The sequence below is a fragment of the Cherax quadricarinatus genome, chromosome 87 (genome assembly GCF_038502225.1).
Source record: "Cherax quadricarinatus isolate ZL_2023a chromosome 87, ASM3850222v1, whole genome shotgun sequence".
Lineage (NCBI taxonomy): Eukaryota > Metazoa > Arthropoda > Malacostraca > Decapoda > Parastacidae > Cherax > Cherax quadricarinatus.
Genome location: NC_091378.1, coordinates 14750992 through 14772772, shown reverse-complemented (window position 1 = coordinate 14772772; position 21781 = coordinate 14750992). Strand labels below are relative to the sequence as shown.

Sequence of the window (21781 nt, the reverse complement as noted above, 5' to 3'; positions counted from 1 at the left end):
CCTACTTGTCTAACTGATAAATAATAGTTATCATTGTTCATTTACTGTTATGTAAATAATTATACATTCAGCTAAATGTAATTTTCCACATATAAATTGACCGTTGGTCCTTCTTGAATCGGAGGTAATTAGTGAAGTCATTAATTGGTTAATTACTTAATAATTATATGTGAAATGACAGAAGGAGGTGGATGTTAAGTTCACAAATTTATTTAATGTGTAGTGGATTATAATTATTACAATATTAATTTTGATAAGTCAAGTCTGGCTAAGTTTATATTAATTTGTATAATATTAATTTGATAAGACAATTCTGGCCAAGATTTATATCAGTGTGTGTGTAATTGATAAGCCAGGTGTTACTATATTAATGTGTATAATATTAATTTTACTTAATGTGTAGTGGATTATAATTATTACAATATTAATTTGATAAGACAATTCTGGCCAAGATTTATATCAATGTATGTGTAATTGATAAGGCAAGTGTTGCTAATTATATTAATGTGTATAATATTAATTTTGCTATGCCAAATTCTGGCAAGGATTTATATTAATTTGTATAATAATTTTGGTAAGCCAAGGTTGGCTAAAGGTTTGTATTAATGTACATTTAAAATTTATATATAACTTTCTTACATGTGTAATTGCTAAGCTCAAGTGTAGCTAACGTTATTAATGTGTATTTAATATTTATATTACAATTTTTTACATGTAATTGCTAAGCTCAAGTAGCTAGAATTTATTCAAAGGTAAGTTGTACTATTTACCTTCATAAAGTGCATAATTTAGTACATAATCAGTGTTATTAAGCTGAATTTAATACATTGCATCATGGCTGAAAATGAGGAAATTAATGTAGAAGACAAACATTTGGAATATTGAGCAAAGAAAGCATCACTACAGGCTAGAAAAGTTCATGTAAACAAGGCATATAATAAGTGCTTGGAATTAATGAATCAAGAAACTGTGAATACTGATGATTTAAAATTGTATTTAGATGCTTTAGGTAATAGATATGATTTATACAAATTATATTACAACAAATATGAAGGAAATTTGTTAGTAAACTATGTAAACCAGGCAGTTAATCAATCTGCTCCAACAAATAAGATGTCTTTGCCAAAACTCCCAGAACTATGTTTACCTGTGTTTAATCCTGGTGAAAATTGGGAGGAATTTTGGTCAATTTTTAAAGCAGCTGTGCATGACAGGAGTGACCTAGCCTGTGTAGCTAAATTATTTTACCTCAAAGGACAGGTAAGAGGAGATGCTTACATACTCATACAAGCCTTTCCCAATGTAAATGACTCTTACAAGGAAGTAGTTGACTTGTTGAAGGTCAGTTATGGTAATATAAAACAAAGTAGGTTGGATCTAGTGAATATCATTGTTAATTTAAAATCCCCAGACCACACTTACAAAGGTTTACAGCAGTTTAGAGTTAAACTGGAGAGCACTCTCAAAACTTTAAGTAATAAATATAATCTGAAGGATTCAGACTGGTTATTGAGTGCCATGATACAGAATAAATTAAACTATAAAACACTTGAATGACTCTCAAACAAATATCACAAGGGCTATTTTGGACTGGAGGAAATAAGACTAGGTCTACAAGAATTAATTGTGCAGTTGCAGACCAGCCAACTAACTCATTTTAAAGATGCAACACATGATAACTCTGAGGTATCTGTCAAGTTTCACAAAGGGAAAAATTATCCCAATGGTAATAATCAAAATTCATTTCCTAAAAAGAGTTGCATAAGTGCATATCAAGGAGCAGGAATCAGAAATAATGATTCTCCAAAAGGAAAGAAGAATAAGTACCCTCCTAAAAGTACCCCAGTTAATAAGAAACCAGTCAAAGGAAAGAGAGATTGTCTTTTCTGCAAGGGTACTCATTTTTCTAAGAATTGCAATGCATACAATTCATGGAATGATAAAGTTGAAAGATTGGAAGAACTTGACAGATGCATCAGGTGTTTAGGTAATCACACTGTGAAGGATTGTTATGCCAAATTAAACTTCTGTTATCAATGTCACAAAGGAAGACACCATATAGTCATGTGTGTCTATATGATAATGTTGATAATAATGATAATGTTGACAATCCTGACACAACAGTAGCTAATGTAAAAATTCCTGCTAATGTTAATAATGATGGTTTTACTGAAGTAGCCTTACCTGTGTTACAGGTAAAAATTGATGATAAAAGGCATAAATAAAAAATTGTAAATGCATTATTGGACCAGGGATCCCAGCATACTTTCATAAAATGTAAATGTCTTGATGGTATGAAAGTACAGATGGGAGATCCCACAACTTTAAAATTATCTGGTTTTCTCTCGGATAAAAGGTCTCAATTGTATGACACTGTTTATGTAACTGTCAGGTTGGGCAATGAGAAAAAACGTGTTAATGCAGTAATTGTAGACAGACTTCCAGAGAAAATATCGACAGTAGGGCTTAGTAAAGCTACAGAAAGACTCTCACATAATGTAAATTTAGCACCTTCAGGTGTAAGTGATGATTCTGTAGGCCCAATAAATATTTTGATAGGTAGTGACTATTATGCCTCCTTTGTAAAGGGTATGGTAAAGAAATGTGGTGTCACCCTTTTGAAGACTGCAGGAGGCCATGTAATGTATGGTAGGATTCCTCGTAATAATAATTCATGACTAGAGGAAACTACAAATACCATAACTGTGTCTCTTACTCATGAAATCGTGCCCCAGTATAATTCTTCCACAGAGGATGGTGTTGAGCCAGTGCATAAATTGTGGGAATTAGACAGCATTGGAATAAATGTAAATGAAGAAAGTCCAGACGATTCTTTTACTCAGGAGCAATACCTGAGAGATGTAAAATTTGAATCTGGACAATACTGGGAACGACTTCCGTGGAGACTGAACCATCCAGAATTGCCCACTAATTACAGAATGGCATATGGACAGTTAAAGGCTCAGCTCTGCGAACTGAGTAAGACACCAGAATTGTTAACTGCCTATGATATAATTGCTGAGCAGTTAATTAATAAATTTATACAAGAGGTACCTCCTGAGCAAGCCAAAATTTATGGTCACTATTTGCCACATCACAGAGTGAAGAAGGATTCTAAGACCACTCCTCTGAGGATTGTGTTTAATTGTAGTGCCAGGAATAACAAAAATGTACCTAGTTTAAATGACGGAAAAATTAGGAGATATCTTATTAAATTTCAGGATGAAAAATTATGCCTTTACTGCTGACATAAGTAAAGCTTTCCTAAGAGTGGGTTTACAAGAGGCTGACCAGGATTGTACCCGCTTCTTATGGCCTGAGAATCCTAGTGACCCACTTAGCCCTCTGAAAACCTTTCGCTTTAGGAGCGTATTATTTGGTGCTACATCCAGTCCGTTCCTACTTCAAGCGACGATAAATGCACACCTTAAACCTATGGAAAGTCCATTTAGTAAAGTAATGAGCAAACAATTTTATGTGGACAATTTCCTGGGTGTGATGTCAACTGAAAAGGAACTGTTAATGACTTATGGAGAGGCTAATAAAATAATGCAAAGTGCAAATATGCCTCTGAGGGAATGGAATAGTAATTCGTCCAAATTAAAAGACAAAATAAGCAAAGATTACCCTGGAGATAAAGTGCCAAAATGTAGTAATGTATTGGGATTAACATGGGATACTGAGAGAGATTTGTTAATGTTAAAACCTAATAATTACAGTATGCCCAATAAATTAACTAAGAGAGTTTTGCTTGCTGAAGTTTCCAAATGTTTTGATCCACTAGGTTTAGTGTCACCCCTTACTATAAGAGGGAAATTATTAATACAGGAAGCATGGAAACTTAAATGTGCTTGGGATGAAATTCTACCTGAGGTATTCATTAACAGGTGGGATGAATTAATTGGTAATTATGAAAAAATTACAATGTTGGAGTTCCCATGCGTGTGTGTGTGTATGAGTGTGTGTGCGTGTGTGTGTATGAGTTTGTGTATGTACTCACCTATTTGTGGTTGCAGGGGTCGAGTCCTAGCTCCTGGCCCCGCCTCTTCACCGGTTGCTACTAGGCCCTCTCTCTCCCCGCTCCATGAGCTTTATCAAACCTCGTCTTAAAACTGTGTATGGTTCCTGCCTCCACTACGTCATTTTCTAGGCTATTCCACTGCCTTACAACTCTATGACTGAAGAAATACTTCCTACTATCTCTCTGACTCATTTGTGTCTTCAACTTCCAATTGTGGCCTCTTGTTTCTGTGTCCCCTCCCTGGAACATCCTGTCCTTGTCCACCTTGTCTATTCCACGCAGTATTTTATATGTCGTTATCATGTCTCCCCTGACCCTCCTGTCCTCCAGTGTGGTCAGGCCGATTTCCCTTAATCTTTCTTCATAGGACATTCCCCTTAGCTCTGGAACTAACCTTGTTGCAAACCTTTGTGTGTGTGTGTGTGTGTGTGTGTGTGTGTGTGTGTGTGTTTATGTGTGTGTGTGTATGAATTTGTATGTGTGTGTGTGTGTCAGAGAGAGACTCAGCAATCAACACTTGCACCAATAACTCACTACAGTTGTGACCGGGTGTGGAAGTGTGAATTGCTCATTACTCTAAAATTTGTTCATGATTGCAGCCATGTATAAACGTAAGTAACCATTCTTACAGTATTCATTACCTTGTACCTAGTTCAGCCATCAAAACTTTGGAGCCCGGTCCCTGGACCCATTGTGTACCTCTGTAATCTGTAAATACCTTTGTAACTTGTCATGATTGTGACTAGAACTACCTGGAGTTCATTACCTTTGTAAATTGTGAGTTCATTACCTTTGTAAATTGTGAATTCATTACCTCTGTAACTTGCTCAGCTATCAAAACTTTGAGGCCCAGTCCCTGGACCCATTATGTACCTCTGTAATCTTACCGCCCACAGGATGGGTATGGGGTGCATAATAAACATATTAAACTAACTAACCATGCCAGGTGGCCAATCCAGATAGGAAAAATATACTCCACATTTTTTGTGATGCTTCAAAATTGGCATATGGAGCAGTTGCTTTCCTTCAATGTAATACTGTTATTTCTATTGTTATGTCTAAGGCTAAAGTGTCTCCATTTAAATCACGTACTTTACGTCATTTGGAATTAACAGCCATTTATGTAGGTGTCAAATTAGCTAATTATATAAGAAATAAGTTGCAGGAGATAAATATTAGCGACACTGTAATTTGGTCTGATAAAGAGGTATCCTTACAATGGATTCGTAATGGAAACAGTCGCTGAAATTAATCAGATGCAAGAGAAGTATAATAGTTTGGGTCAGCATATGTTAGCATTAAATCATATACCTGGTGAGGAGAATCCAGCTGATTTCTTGTCTCGAGGTTTACCTTATGCTAAATTTGTAAATGCTGTATCATGGTTTAAAGGACCGAGCTGGTTGGTAAATAAAGCTAATTGGCCTGTGCAAAAGGTGTATATTGCTCCTGTTGAAATTACTGTGACCACCGCTCCAATAGTTTGTCCTCCCTTAGCCATTGATATAAATAGGTATTCTTCTTTACCCAAACTAATCAATGTAATTAAGTTGGTGTTTAAATTTCTAAACAAGATGAATATTTCATATAAGTTTTCACATCCTCTTGAATATTGGATAAAGAGGGTACAGGGAGAAATCTATGGAAATGAGATTAAATTGATGATGGAAAGAAAAATTGTGAAAGATTCCATGATAGAGAAATTGGGGCTGTATTTAGAGAACAATGTAATTAGGTGCAGAGGTAGGTTACAAAATGCTGAATTGGGTGATTATGCTAAACACCCTATCTTACTGCCCAAAACTAATCATCTAACAAATTTAATTGTTCTAAATGCCCATAAAAATGTAATGCATGGTGGGGTACAAGATACCTTAAATTGTATTAGGGAAACTTTCTGGATTCCATAAGGACGGCAAAGTGTAAAAAGGGTGATTAAATCTTGTGTAATATGTTGCCGTGTGGATGCCAGATCCTATATGTACCCAGGTCCTCCACCATTGTCAAATGAGCAATTTGAGTCGTTTAGCAACGAACTCCAGCCGGCCGCAGTGTGGAAAATACTGTATATATTTTCTGGAAACACGGTAATTTATAGGTAAATAGATGGCCTATACTGTATTTAATAATATTTGTCATAGAAAACGGAAAGCCTGCATCTTGGCAGGAGACTCGCCATCTTAGTTTTGAATTTTGTACAAACGTTGGTGAATGGGGAAGAATTTTTCGTGCTCTAGACGTTAAAATTGTGCTGACACCTCTCAAATAGGAGGCAAAATTGGTGGATATGCTTTCCTGCATAACTTGAGATATCAGGCTACTGGACAAGACAGCTCAAGGAACCTCAGATAAGCTCTCTAGATTTGTGTGTAATTCTGGCCAGCATTATTTTCATAGATTTAGTTAGAGTGAGGTTTTCTGAGTATGATACACATTAATCTCAAGTCTAATTGGTGAGTGATATTAAGATATTTTCCTTCTGTTATGTAATTGTGTATATATATATTTTTTTTTTATCACACTGGCCGATTCCCACCAAGGCAGGGTGGCCCGAAAAAGAAAAACTTACACCATCATTCACTCCATCACTGTCTTGAGAGAAGGGTGCTTTACACTACAGTTTTTAAACTGCAACATTAACACCCCTCCTTCAGAGTGCAGGCACTGTACTTCCCATCTCCAGGACTCAAGTCCGGCCTGCTGGTTTCCCTGAATCCCTTCATAAATGTTACTTTCCTCACACTCCAACAGCACATCAAGTATTAAAAACCATTTGTCTCCATTCACTATCAAACACGCTCACGCATGCCTGCTGGAAGTCCAAGCCCCTCGCACACAAAACCTCCTTTACCCCCTCCCTCCAACCTTTCCTAGGCCGACCCCTACCCCGCCTTCCTTCCACTACAGACTGATACACTCTTGAAGTCACCCATTTAATGACTCTCCTCTCCTATTTTTAACTGACAAATCCATTTGTTCTCTAGGCTTCCTTAACTTGTTAATCTCACTCCAAAACTTTTTTCTTATTTTCAACAAAATTTGTTGATAACATCTCACCCACTCTCTCATTTGCTCTCTTTTTACATTGCTTCACCACTCTCTTAACCTCTCTCTTTTTCTCCATATACTCTTCCCTCCTTGCATCACTTCTACTTTGTAAAAACTTCTCATATGCTAACTTTTTCTCCCTTACTAATCTCTTTACATCATTCCACCAATCGCTCCTCTTCCCTCCCGCACCCACTTTCCTGTAACCACAAACTTCTGCTGAACACTCTAACACTACATTTTTAAACCTACCCCATACCTCTTCGACCACATTGCCTATGCTCTCATTAGTCCATCTATCCTCCAATAGCTGTTTATATCTTACTCTAACTGCCTCCTCTTTTAGTTTATAAACCTTCACTTCTCTCTTCCCTGATGCTTCTATTCTCCTTGTATCCCATCTACCTTTTACTCTCAATGTAGCTACAACTAGAAAGTGATCTGATATATCTGTGGCCCCTCTATAAACATGTACATCCTGAAGTCTACTCAACAGTCTTTTATCTACCAATACATAATCCAACAGTCATTTCGCCCTACATCATATCTTGTATACTTATTTATCCTCTTTTTTCTTAAAATATGTATTACCTATAACTAAACCCCTTTCTATACAAAGTTCAATCAAAGGGCTTCCATTATCATTTACACCTGGCACCCCAAACTTACCTACCACACCCTCTCTAAAAGTTTCTCCTACTTTAGCATTCAGGTCCCCTACCACAATTACTCTCTTACTTGGTTCAAAGGCTCCTATACATTCACTTAACATCTCCCAAAATCTCTCTCTCTTTCCTCTACATTCCTCTCTTCTCCAGGTGCATACACGCTTATTATGACCCACTTTTCGCATCCAACCTTTACTTTAATCCACATAATTCTTGAATTTACACATTCATATTCTCTTTTCTCCTTCCATAACTGATCCTTCAACATTACTGCTACCCCTTCCTTTGCTCTAACTCTCTCAGATACTCCAGATTTAATCCCATTTATTTCCCCCCACCGAAACTCCCCTACCCCCTTCAGCTTTGTTTCGCTTAGGGCCAGGACATCCAACTTCTTTTCATTAATAACATCAGCAATGATCTGTTTCTTGTCATCCGCACTACATCCACGCACATTCAAGCATCCCAGTTTTATAAAGTTTTTCTTCTTCTCTTTTTTAGTAAATGTCTACAGGAGAAGGGGTTACTAGCCCATTGCTCCCGGCATTTTAGTCGCCTCATACGACACGCATGGCTTACGGAGGAAAGATTCTTTTCCACTTCCCCATGGACAATAGAAGAAATAAAGAAGAACAAGAGCTATTTAGAAAAAGAAGAAAAACCTAGATGTATGTATATATACATGCGTGTATATATATATATATATATATATATATATATATATATATAATATATATATATATATATATATATATATATATATATAACCATTTATTATTTTTAATATACAGTCCACAAATTTATATATTTACCAGTATTCCTGGTGTATGTATATTTCATTTATAATTAATATGTCCTGAGCAACTTGTGGATATGACAGTGGTAGGTATCGAAGGGGGACATTTTTTGCGACCTAAGTGTCCCAAATTCCTACTTGTCTAACTGATAAATAATAGTTATCATTGTTCATTCACTGTTATGTAATTAATTATACATTCAGCTAAATGTAATTTTCCACTGACCACCTGCGATGTCTGGCCCACATAAACATCGAAATGCTCCAAAGCCAGTACCAGCGCGAGGGCTTCCTTTTCAATAGTTGAGTAAGCCCTCTGATGTGGCTGGAATTTAGCAGAGAAATAGGCTACAGGCTGCAACTCCTCGTTCCCGTTTTGCAATAGTACTGCCCCAACCCCAGGCTCACAAGCATCAACCTGTAATGGAAAAGGGTTGGAGAAGTCTGGAGACAAAAGAATGGGTGCAGTATACAATAATCTTTTTGCTTTATCCCCTGGTGTGGGTTTTTTTTTTTTTTTTTTTTGCGAAGAGATGCGGGTTACCGTCCGCTTGTGTCTTGGACCTAAGCTAGCCCGACTGTCTGCTGTCTCACTCTGAGTTTAGGGTTTGGCTTTTTGTCACGAGAAAAGCTGAGCTCTAAGAGTTGGATGGTTGAGAGGAAAGGCGGTCCCATTATTTTGTGCCATGGGGGCACGGTTACCACTGGGAGATGGCAGCCTAATCCTGAGCCTTCTCGGGGTGGGGGTGTGGCATGTAAAGTGTATGTAACCTTTATTCGGCGCATGTACACACCCTCATTTACAGGTTATCTCCCCCAACCAGCGAACCAGGAGACTGAGAGTTGACGATGGGGCCCCGTCGTTAACTCTCAGTCACCTGGTTCCCTGGTTCGGGGAGATAGCCTGTAAATGAGGGTGTGTACATGCGCCGAATAAAGGTTACATACTCTTTGCATGCCACATTGTCTTTTAAGATAGATGTCATTTCCTCATGCAGATGTATCTCGTTTGGGACCATTTACCACAGAGATTGCAAGCAACCTTTACTTTAATCCACATAATTCTTGAATTTACACATTCATATTCTCTTTTCTCCTTCCATAACTGATCCTTCAATATTACTGCTACCCCTTCCTTTGCTCTAACTCTCTCAGATACTCCAGATTTAATCCCATTTATTTCCCCCCACCGAAACTCCCCTACCCCCTTCAGTTTTGTTTCGCTTAGGGCCAGGACATCCAACTTCTTTTCATTCATAACATCAGCAATCATCTGTTTCTTGTCATCCGCACTACATCCACGCACATTTAAGCATCCCAGTTTTATAAAGTTTTTCTTCTTCTCTTTTTTAGTAAATGTCTACAGGAGAAGGTGTTACTAGCCCATTGCTCCCGGCATTTTAGTCGCCTCATATGACACACATGGCTTACGGAGGAAAGATTCTTTTCCACTTCCCCATGGACAATAGAAGAAATAAAGAAGAACAAGAGCTATTTAGAAAAAGGAGAAAAAACCTAGATGTATGTATATATATATGCATGTGCATGTCTTTGAAATGTGACCAAAGTGTAAGTAGGAGTAGCAAGATATCCCTGTTATCTAGCGTGTTTATGAGACAGAAAAAGAAACCAGCAATCCTACCATCATGTAAAACAGTTAGAGGTTTCTGTTTCACAGTCATCTGGCAGGACGGTAGTACTTCCCTGGGTGGTTGCTGTCTACCATCCTACTACCTATATATATATATATATATATATATATATATATATATATATATATATATATATATATATATATATATATATATATTGGAATATATACTGAGACAATCTTACCACTGGTTCATTTATTTTTGCACGAATCCAGTCAGTGGATCACTTAAGTACGAAAAAGCTTCTAAATTACTGGGAATGGCTGAAGTCCCTTGATTTGTATATCCTGGAATGCAGGCGAGAATAATGCATGATAATATTACCAGGAAGGATATCGGAAAGCACTGGTTTGGTAATCGAGTTGTGGATGATTGGAACAAACTCCCAAGTACCATCAGAGAAGCTAAGACGTTAGATAAATACATAAGTGGGTGTGGGTGGGTGTGAGCTAGACCTGACCAGCTTCTGCTACTAGGTCAGAAGCCTTGCTCCTTCCTTACGTGAATGTGGCCTGACCTGGCTAGGTTAGGGCGTTGATTTAAGTAGGTAGGAAAATTGGACCTGCCTCGCATGGGCCAGTAGGCCTGCTGCAGTGTTTTTCCTTTCTTATGTTCTTATATACTGTTGGAAAATCCTAGAGAGATTTGTACCAAAATTTGCACACGGAAATCACTACCTATAAAAGCAAAAGACTCGGCAGGAGATGCAACATTCCCCAATGAAAAATAGAGAAGTCACTAGTACAAAGAGAGACAATACAATAAGTGATAAGGGTCCAAGACTGTTCAACTGCCTCCTAGCATACATAAGGGGTATTACCAATAGGCCCCTGGCTGTCTTCAAGAAGGCGCTGGACAGACAACTAAAGTCAGCACTTGATCAGCTGGGCTGTGGTTCATACTTCGGTTTACATCCGACCAGCACCAACAGTCTAGTTGATCAGGCGCTGATCCGCAGTGAAGCCTGGTCATGGACCTGGTGGCGGGGCGTTGATCCCCGAAACCATCTCCAGGTATACTCCAGTAGCTGCATTTTATTCCCGTTAGTTGTTCAAACAAGAAATTCATTAAGTGGCTTGTTTTTTGGTTATCCTACATAATTTTCACAGTGCATCATAATTGTACTTATATGTTCCTGTGCAGGGGCGCATCTACCATGAAAATAATGAAGCTTCGGGGCGATTTTAGTTCAAATTGATTAAAAATTTTGGGACTACTGTACGAGAACGACTTGCAAAAAGGGACCCCATAACAGTTCATGCTTCATAGACCCAAAAATATAGGTCTGCCCTTGTTTCTGTGCCTAAATAAACTTACTTAATCCGTGTGATGAAACACTTGTCCTGTTTCCTAACGAACAAGGACTTTGAGAAGCAGGACACATGTGCAACAATTAGGTAACCTTTGGAGATTAATATTATAAAATAGCAACACGATGGACGCTGAGCTGCAACCCCTAAAACCCCTTAATCCAGCTCTGGATTGTATACCTTTATCATGTTCAAACACAATCATGTCCACAAAAGTCACTTCATTGCAGAGTGAAAGCTGGATGTGTAGATATGACTTACATCTGTAATTTCAACCTGATGAAAGAAGCTTTCACCAAGACAGAATGTTCTGATCGTCCACACTGGAAGAATCTCCATTTTCTTACTGATGGACGAGAATCAGGTTTGTAACTTTGAGGTTTGTAACTTTGAGGTTTGTAACTTTGAGGTTTGTAACTTTGAGGTTTGTAACTTTGGGGTTTGTAACTTTGAGGTTTGTAACTTTGAGGTTTGTAACTTTGAGGTTTGTAACTTTGAGGTTTGTAACTTTGAGGTTTGTAACTTTGAGGTTTGTAACTTTGAGGTTTGTAACTTTGAGGTTTGTAACTTTGAGGTTTGTAACTTTGAGGTTTGTAACTTTGAGGTTTGTAACTTGAAATATTTTTTCTCCCATAATGAATTAAAGACACTTGTTGTAGAGCAAGAATAATATATATTATTGTATTTCGTCATGACACAATGTTTGTACAGAGATTTGTGATATTTTGTTGCACATGACTCACGAAATCATGACACGATTGCAAATAAACCATACCACGGGTGGGATTTGAACCCGCGGTCGTGAGTCATGTTAACGGCTTTGAGGGGACTTGAGCTAGAGTTCGTCACGGCCACGCTAACTGGAGATTCGTCTGTAAAACTTCCATTTGTGGTCACAGTGGTGCCTATGCTAACCTTCCTATGGTGTAGAAATATACCTAGTTGGACGAATCTTATTGTGGCTAGCTGGTCCAGTGGCTAACGCGACGGTCTGGAGTTTTGAGACTCTGTCCGCGGGTTCTATCCCCGCCCGTGGTATGGTTTGTTATACATGATTGTATACAATACCAACAATGTGAAGAATTATACACATGTAAAACATCTGAGTGTATTTGTAGACATTTCGGCAATCATTGGCTTTATCAGTGCAAGGACATAATGTGAAAACTGCAATCAGTCCCTCCAAGACCGAGGGACTGATCACCTAATCTTTTGTATATAGTTCAACAATCTTCACATTATATTCTTGTATTGATAAAGTCTGTGAAGGCTTACTCAGCCCTGTAACAACTTCAGTCAGTATTACCAAGGCTGGCTCCTCCTCAGGAAAATTAATGAATAGAAAAAGAAATAATAACAGACAAACATAAACACTTTATTATATAGAAAATATAAAATATAAAACACTTAAATATGAAATATTAATCCTACCTTAAAGAAAATGAAAAATAAAAAATATAAATGATAACTGAATTCAACACTAATATATATATATAAAACTTGGGTGTCTGGTGTTGGTGACACTGCGTGTTGTTGAAATCGTAGTCGTTGCTGATGATGGGGGAGGGGGTCGCAGGTGTTAGTGACAACCCACCGGTTCGTTCTTCACAGATTTTATAGCCGTCAATAATCCGTCCAGACGACAGGAAAGCAGGTTTTCTCCACTGCAATGATGAGGGGTTATATCCTGCTACTTGCATACACAAACAGGTAAGTGGATCAAAAATTTGGGACGTCTCAGAACGTTAGTCCGTCTCCTTCAATTCTACTCGTTGATTAGCAGGTGACCCTCTCTGTCCTTTCAAGCTGTAAAGAGAGACAGATTACCCACTGCTTAAGAAATCACTCTCCATGATAAGTACAATACCTAAAAGATGTGGTGATTATTAAAACATTTTAACCTATCAAGACTGAAAGGACTAAGTTAATTATTGGTCAAAAGTGAAGCTTTCAACCAATAAGTCCACTAAAATATGATCAGGCGTGTACTTACAGTAGTGTTGGGAGCTGTGAGTCAAGTGCTTTACTGTTTGACCGGAGCCCCACACGTCACCTTTCGGGGGATGGAGGGGGGGAAGAGGGAGGGGAAGGGATAGCGGGAGCTAGACTGACCCTACCTTAACAAGCAGCTGGCAATGAAACTATTGTTACTATATACTTCCTCGCTACTCCTATCTATTGAACTTTTCCCTCACAAAGTCACTGGATGGTGAAACGTCTACAATAAAGATTCCCAGATGTTACACATGTGTCTAATTCTTTACATTTAGTTGTACCTTCAGAAAACCCATAACATCTCGTGCTATAGTTTTTATCTGGACACTATTTCACTTTATCAAGTCATGACCTGATAACAGCTCTAGTAGGTAAAATGCTTGTATGTACTGATCAAGACATTTATTAAAGAAACGTTTCGCCCCAAGTGGCTACTTCAGTCACTTGTGTGGAAACGTTTTCTTAATAAATGTCTTGGTCATTATCTGACCAACCAGGTTGTGGTTGGTACGTTGGACTACGTTCAGTCAGCAGTAACAGCTTGATAAGACACATGTCCAACACTTAGGTATCTTTATTCCGACACGTTTCGCTTACACCTGGTAGTGACCGGTGAAGAGGCGGGGCCAGTAGCTGAGCCTCGACCCCTGCAACCACAATTAGGTGAGTACCATTAGGTGAGTACAGTAGGCTTCTTCAGTAGAGTACAGAAGAGTGAGCAAAAGCATTAGAGATGTTGCAGTGTCTGTCAGACACTGCAATACAGCGGTATTTTAGTACATAAAACACCTTTGACAACTGTGTACGAATGGTATATAATACCGACAAGATGAGATTAAGACACATGTGCAACATCTGGGTATCTTTATTGTAGACGTTTCGCCATCCAGTGGCTTTATCAATACAAATTCTAGGACATAACTTGAAGACAGTAGAACTATGTACAGAAGATGAGGTAATCAGTCCCTCAACCTAGGAGTAGGTGCGAAGAGCACCATAGTCGTGGAGATTCTGAAGCAGAAGAAAGGAGCCTGGCGCTTATATAGTAACGTCATGTACATAACCTCCACGACTACGACAACTACTACTACAACTAACCCATCTCTTTGGGAAGGACCTACTTCCACTGGGGAATCCCGCCTACCAGTGAATATGCCCTCGTCTGCTACACCTGACGTTACTATATAAGCGCCAGGCTCCTTTCTTCTGCTTCAGAATCTCCACGACTATGGTGCTGTTCGCACCTACTCCTAGGTTGAGGGACTGATTACCTCATCTTCTGTACATAGTTCTACTGTCTCCAAGTTATGTCCTAGAATTTGTATTGATAAAGCCACTGGACGGCTAAACGTCTACAATGAAGATACCCAGATGTTGCACATGTGTCTTACTCTCATCTTGTCGGTATTATATACCATTCGTACACAACTTGTCAGACACTGCAACATCATGGAATGGATGGATACAAGAGGAACCTGACCATCTCGATCATTACAGTCTTTCTTCTACTAGTGAGCTGCGTCTCACCACTTGACAGTATATAAATCTTCTACTAGTGAGCTGCGTCTCACCACTTGACAGTATATAAATCTTCTACTAGTGAGCTGCGTCTCACCACTTGACAGTATATAAATCTTCTACTAGTGAGCTGCGTCTCACCACTTGACAGTATATAAATCTTCTACTAGTGAGCTGCGTCTCACCACTTGACAGTATATAAATCTTCTACTAGTGAGCTGCGTCTCACCACTTGACAGTATATAAATCTTCTACTAGTGAGCTGCGTCTCACCACTTGACAGTATATAAATCTTCTACTAGTGAGCTGCGTCTCACCACTTGACAGTATATAAATCTTCTACTAGTGAGCTGCGTCTCACCACTTGACAGTATATAAATCTTCTACTAGTGAGCTGCGTCTCACCACTTGACAGTATATAAATCTTCTACTAGTGAGCTGCGTCTCACCACTTGACAGTATATAAATCTTCTACTAGTGAGCTGCGTCTCACCACTTGACAGTATATAAATCTTCTACTAGTGAGCTGCGTCTCACCACTTGACAGTATATAAATCTTCTACTAGTGAGCTGCGTCTCACCACTTGACAGTATATAAATCTTCCACTAGTGAGCTGCGTCTCACCACTTGACAGTATATAAATCTTCTACTAGTGAGCTGCGTCTCACCACTTGACAGTGTATAAATCTTCTACTAGTGAGCTGCGTCTCACCACTTGACAGTATATAAATCTTCTACTAGTGAGCTGCGTCTCACCACTTGACAGTATATAAATCTTCTACTAGTGAGCTGCGTCTCACCACTTGACAGTTCATAAATCTCCATACTGTTCCTTCAACTTAACACTGTTCCAAACTATTGAGCAAAACCCATCTCCAGGCTGAAGGACTGACTACCTCATAACTACGTCTTCAAGGCTGATGGACTGATGACATCGTCTTTACATCTCTACTGCTTCTGCTCACTGCTCTGTATTCGACTGAAGAAGACGACTGTGTAGGCGAATCGTTTTGGAATAAAGATTCCTAACCATTGCACTGTTGCAATACCTGTTGGTATTGTATAACATTTTAATATTCGTTCGCCAATAACAGCTTGGTTGATCAGGTCCTGGTCCACCACAAGGCCTTGTAATGGACCGGGAGTGATGACCCCCAGAAAAGCCTCCAGATACCAGTTCATACACACCTTTTACCTTTAACTTGACAGTATTATCATATCACTGTATATAAAAAAAATAAAGGAATGGACTGGAAAGCCAGTAAAAGGTCTCAGTTAGATGACAAAAAGCTCCAGTGCTGTCAGGAAACACTTGTCCTGTTTCCTGAGGAATCTTACCTAACTTGACCTAACCTAACCTAACCTAACCTACCCTAACATACCCTAAACTAACCTAACCTAACCTTACCTAACCTAACTTACCCTAACCTAACCTAACTTGACCTGACCTAACCTAACCTAACCTAACCTAACCTAACCTAATCTAACCTAACTTACTCTAACCAAACCTAACCTAAACTGACCTAACCTAACTTAACCTAACATAACTTAAACCTAATCTAACCTAACCTTACCTAACCTAACCTGACCTAACCTAACTTAACCTAACCTAACTTAACCTAACCTAACCTTACTTAACCTAACAAAACCTAACATAACCTAACCTAACTTAACCTAACCTAACATAAACCTAACCTAACTTAACCTAAACTAACCTAACCTAATCTAACCTGACCTAACCTAACCTAACCTCATCTAACTTAACCTAACCTAACATAAACCTAACCTAACTTAACCTAAACTAACCTAACCTAACTTGGCCCTAACCTAACCTAACCTAACCAAACCTAACCTAATCTAACCTGACCTGACCTAACCTAGCCTAACTTAACCTAACCTAAACAAACCTAACCTAACCTTACCTAACTTAACCTAACCTAACCTTACCTAACCTAACTTAAGGTAACCTAACGTAACCTAACCTAAAATAACCTAACCTAACCTAACTTAACCAAACCTAACCTACCTTAACCTATCTTAACCTAACCTGGTCATGGACCGGGCCGCGGGTTCGTTGATCCCCGGAATAACCTCCAGGTAACCTCCTGGTAACCTAACCTAACCTATCATAACCTATCTTAACCTAACCTAACCAAACCTAACTTAACCTTACCTAACCTAACCTAACTTAACCTAACCTAACCTTACCTAACCTAACCTAACTTAACTTAACCTAACCTTACCTAACCTAACCTAACCTATTCTAACCTAACTTAACCTAACCTAACCTAACCTAACCTAACCTAATTTAATCTAACTTAACTAACCTAATTTATCCTAACCTAACCTTACTTAACCTAACAAAACCTAACATAACCTAACCTAACTTAACCTAACCTAACCTAACATAAACCTAACCTAACTTAACCTAAACTAACCTAACCTAACTTGGCCCTAACCTAACCTAACCAAACCTAACCTAACCTAATCTAACCTGACCTAACCTAACCTCATCTAACTTAACCTAACCTAACTTAACCTAACCTAAACAAACCTAACCTAACCTTACCTAACTTAACCTAACCTAACCTTACCTAACGTAACTTAAGGCAACCTAACGTAACCTAACCTAAAATAACCTAACCTAACTTAACCTACCTTAACCTATCTTAACCTAACCTAGTCATGGACCGGGCCGCGGGGGCGTTGATCCCCGGAATAACCTCCAGGTAACCTCCTGGTAACCTAACCTAACCTATCCTAACCTATCTTAACGTAACCTAACCTAACTTAACCTAACTTTAATTAACCTATCTTAACCTAACCTAACCTTACCTTACCTAACCTAACCTATTCTAACCTAACTTAACCTAACCTAACCTAACCTAGCTTAACCTATCCTAACCTAACCTAACTTAACCTTACCTAACCTAACCTACCCTAACCTAACTTAAACTTAACCTAACCTAACCTAACTTAACCTAACCTAACCTTCCCTTACCTAACCTAACCTTTCCTAACCTAACTTAACCTAACCTAACTTAACCTAACCTAACCTAACCTAATCTAACCTTACCTAACCTAACCTAACCTAACCTTGCCTAACCTTACCTAACAACTGCGCAAAACACTGGTGTGTCTGGGAAAATTTCTCTGACGGGCTATATAGAAGTAAGCTAAGTAACGATACTCTCATTTTTCAATAGTTGTATTGCTTAATTTTTTAGACTTGATTATGATTTATACAATGACACTGTAGCCTTCACAATCACGGTACAATATTGTACAGTGACACTGTAGCCTTCACAATCACAGTACAACATTGTATACAGTGACACTGTAGCCTTCACAATAACAGTACAATATTGTATACAGTGACACTGTAGCCTTCACAATCACAGTACAACATTGTTTACAGTGACACTGTAGCCTTCACAATCACAATACAACATTGTATACAGTGACACTAGCCTTCACACAGTACAACATTGTATACAGTGACACTGTAGCCTTCACAATCACAGTACAACACTGAATTATTCTTTTTGCAACTCAGGAGTGATATTGACCAATGATTGTATTATTCACCCTACAACTAGATGTAATATTGACTACTGTATTATGCTCCCTACAACCAGAAGTAATATTAACCAATGATTGCATTTTTTTTCCTACAACCAGGTGTAATATTGACACTATTATTCTCCCTACAACTAGGTGTAATATTGACACTATTATTCTCCCTACAACTAGGTGTAATATTCACCAATGATTGTATTTTTCTCTCTACAACCAGAAGTAATAATGACCAATGACTTTTTTTTTCTCCCTACAACCAGGTGTAATATTGACCAATGGAGAACAGTGGCAAAATGCACGACGGTTCTTGCTACGTAACTTGAGGGACCTGGGTATGGGCAAGTCTTTCCTGGAAGCTGCCATACAGGAGGAGGCACAGATGCTGGTCAACGATTTCCGGAAATATGATGGCAAGGCAGGTCATCTGCCTATGTCTATTAACATTGCAATTCTCAATGTTATCTGGCAACTTGTTGCAAGTAGGTTTAATGTTTTTTTTTTTTTTAGTATTTACATTCCTTTCAAGGAGAGGTGTTTTGATGCTGGGGAATTGGAGTAATGCTCATTTTTTAACAAATCATTTTTTCATGATAAGAGCTGTTAGCCTTCCTATTGGAGGCACCACCTCCCAGGATGCCACCCACACCAGTTGACTAACACGAAGCTACCTACCCACTGCTAGGAGAACAGGGACAGCAGATGCAAGGTGATTAACAGTCATGTACCTACTTACTGCTGAGTGAACAGGGACAGCAGATGTAAGGTGACTAACACTCAGGTACCTACGTACTTCTAAGTGAACAGGGACGGCAGGTATAAGGAAACGCGCCCAACGTTTTCACCCGTGCCGGGGATCGAACCCCAGACACTCAGTTTGTAAGCTGAGTGTGCTACCAACCGAGCTACGGGACACCAACCTGATTACCTCCCATTTCCATTTCCCAGGAGCTTTAATGGCATCTACGGGATTTATTCCAGTAAGTTTATGCGTGTATGCACCTGGAGAAGAGAGGAATGTAGAAGAGAGAGAGAGATTTTGGGAGATGTTAAGTGAATGTATAGGAGCCTTTGAACCAAGTGAGAGAGTAACTGTGGTAGGAGACCTGAATGCTAAAGTAGGAGAAACTTTTAGAGTGGGTGTGGTAGGTAAGTTTGGGGTGCCAGGTGTAAATGATAATGGGAGCCCTTTGATTGAACTTTGTATAGAAAGGGGTTTAGTTATAGGTAATACATATTTTAAGAAAAAGAGGATAAATAAGTATACAAGATATGATGTAGGGCGAAATGATAGTAGTTTGTTGGATTATGTATTGGTAGATAAAAGACTGTTGAGTAGACTTCAGGATGTACATGTTTATAGAGGGGCCACAGATATATCAGATCACTGGGGCTACACTTCTGGCCAGTCTAGTAAAGATCCCTATAATGGCATTGCCATTATTATGAACAACCGTACTATATTATGCTAGCCAAATTCTAACATAAACATTCCTGATTTAACTCTTCAATTACGCCAACATACCTGATTATCCTCTTGCTGTCTTAAAGGCTAAACACAGAGCCTACCATGACACTTACACTAGCACACACGGCAGACAAAAACTAGTCACACAAAAACACCTAACACATCTTAGCCCACATTTCAACAGCTTCTTTGGCCCCTTAAGAGAGGGTAAACCTGACACCATTATCACAAAAAGAGCCAGAATCTACCTTCATCTCTTCAACTTAACTTTTTTGAACTAAGATTAAGGGAGATTGACACCAGTCAGTCCATCTATCATCATGCGATCATGCAGGAGCCACACTGACGTCCATGTTGCATCCAACAAAATAAGCAGACTTTTGCAAGTCACTATCGCCCGGCTCCGGCTGGGTTACAAGTAGTATCTTCAAAAGGTTAAGTCACCACCACCAGATGTTGACCAAAAGAAATGTAAACTTTACAAGATGGACTATTGTCACACCCCAGTGGCGTCGTAAGGGGGGCGATAGAGCGGGCCGCCCCGGGTGACACCATAGAGCCTCTAAAGGTGACATTAATGCACAAAACAGTACTACAGCAACAAAAGTAAAGAATTCTTTGTTTCTGTATAGCCTGTTATATGATTACAGAGTACAAATAGGCCTATATAGGGAAAATCATTGATTTTGATGTGATAGATGATTTTGCAGGATTGAAGGCAAGGAAATGTAAGATCAGATTCACTGAGATCTTACTTGTACTCAAGGTCAAATGTAAGATCAGATTCACTGAGATGTTACCTGTACTAGTTTCTCTGATATTGCAATGTTTTTCTTTATTTTTCAAGATTTTTTTTTTTGCATTATTGAAGGTGAATAAATGTAGGATCTGTTGGCTGTACCTAAAGTGATAGAGCTCCCCCTTGATTATAATAATAATAATAATATTTTATCATTAATAAAGTTGAGAAGTTTTCTCCTGTTCGGTTTATGGCCCTTAAACGTTCTCATTGTTAAACATTAGTTACTGGTCATGCAGTAGTGACATAATCGGTCATGCAATAGTGACGCAACTAGTCATGCAGTAGTGACATAACTGGTCATGTAGTAGTGACGTAACTGGAGTTTACTCACCCCCGTCCCCCCGACCTTTGACTTCATAGGGGTGAGACCTAAGATGCTGCCCCGGGTAACACCAACCCTAGCAACGCCACTGTTACTCCCTGCGTCATTATGTACTGGAATGATATAAAATTAATGAATTCAGAGGCAACTCACTCAGAAATGTTCAAGAAATGGCCAAGTATTTTATCCACAGTGGTATATTACAGACCATTCTGAAGAAATACCCTGACTTTACTCACTGCAAATAAAGCATTACCTCATGTGTGTGTTTAGGTGCTCATGCGTGTGCATGTGTGCCTGTGTGTTAGTTATCATTTTGTCCTAGGCACATATCGATTAGACGCTAGGCCTGTTGCATGAGTGTGTGTATCTATGTGTGTGTGTGTGTGTGTGTGTGTGTGTGTGTGTGTGTGTGTGTGTGTGTGTGTGTGTGGAACTAAATGTTGGTTTGAACATTAAAATGGTATAAAATACCGACAGGTTGTTAGGTAAGACACATATGCAACAGTTAGGTATCTTTATTTCGAAACGTTTCGCCTACACAGTAGGCTTCTTCAGTCGAGTACAGAAAAGTTGATAGAAGCAGAAGAGACTTGAAGACGAT

The 21781-nt window shown here is 38.8% G+C and overlaps 1 protein-coding gene across 2 annotated transcripts in view; it reads left to right on the top strand.

Annotated features, from left to right (window-relative positions):
* Nucleotides 1–21781, top strand: part of LOC128703751 (cytochrome P450 2L1) — a 148784-nt gene that overhangs the window by 28517 nt on the left and 98486 nt on the right. Inside the window, exons 4-5 of one of the 2 annotated variants that reach the window (XM_070103762.1) lie at nt 11726–11859; nt 18849–19067. In XM_070103762.1, coding sequence (XP_069959863.1) covers nt 11726–11859; nt 18849–19067 — 353 coding nt within the window. The remainder of the gene's footprint in view (nt 1–11725; nt 11860–18848; nt 19068–21781) is intronic. The other variant, XM_070103763.1, reaches the window with a different exon arrangement.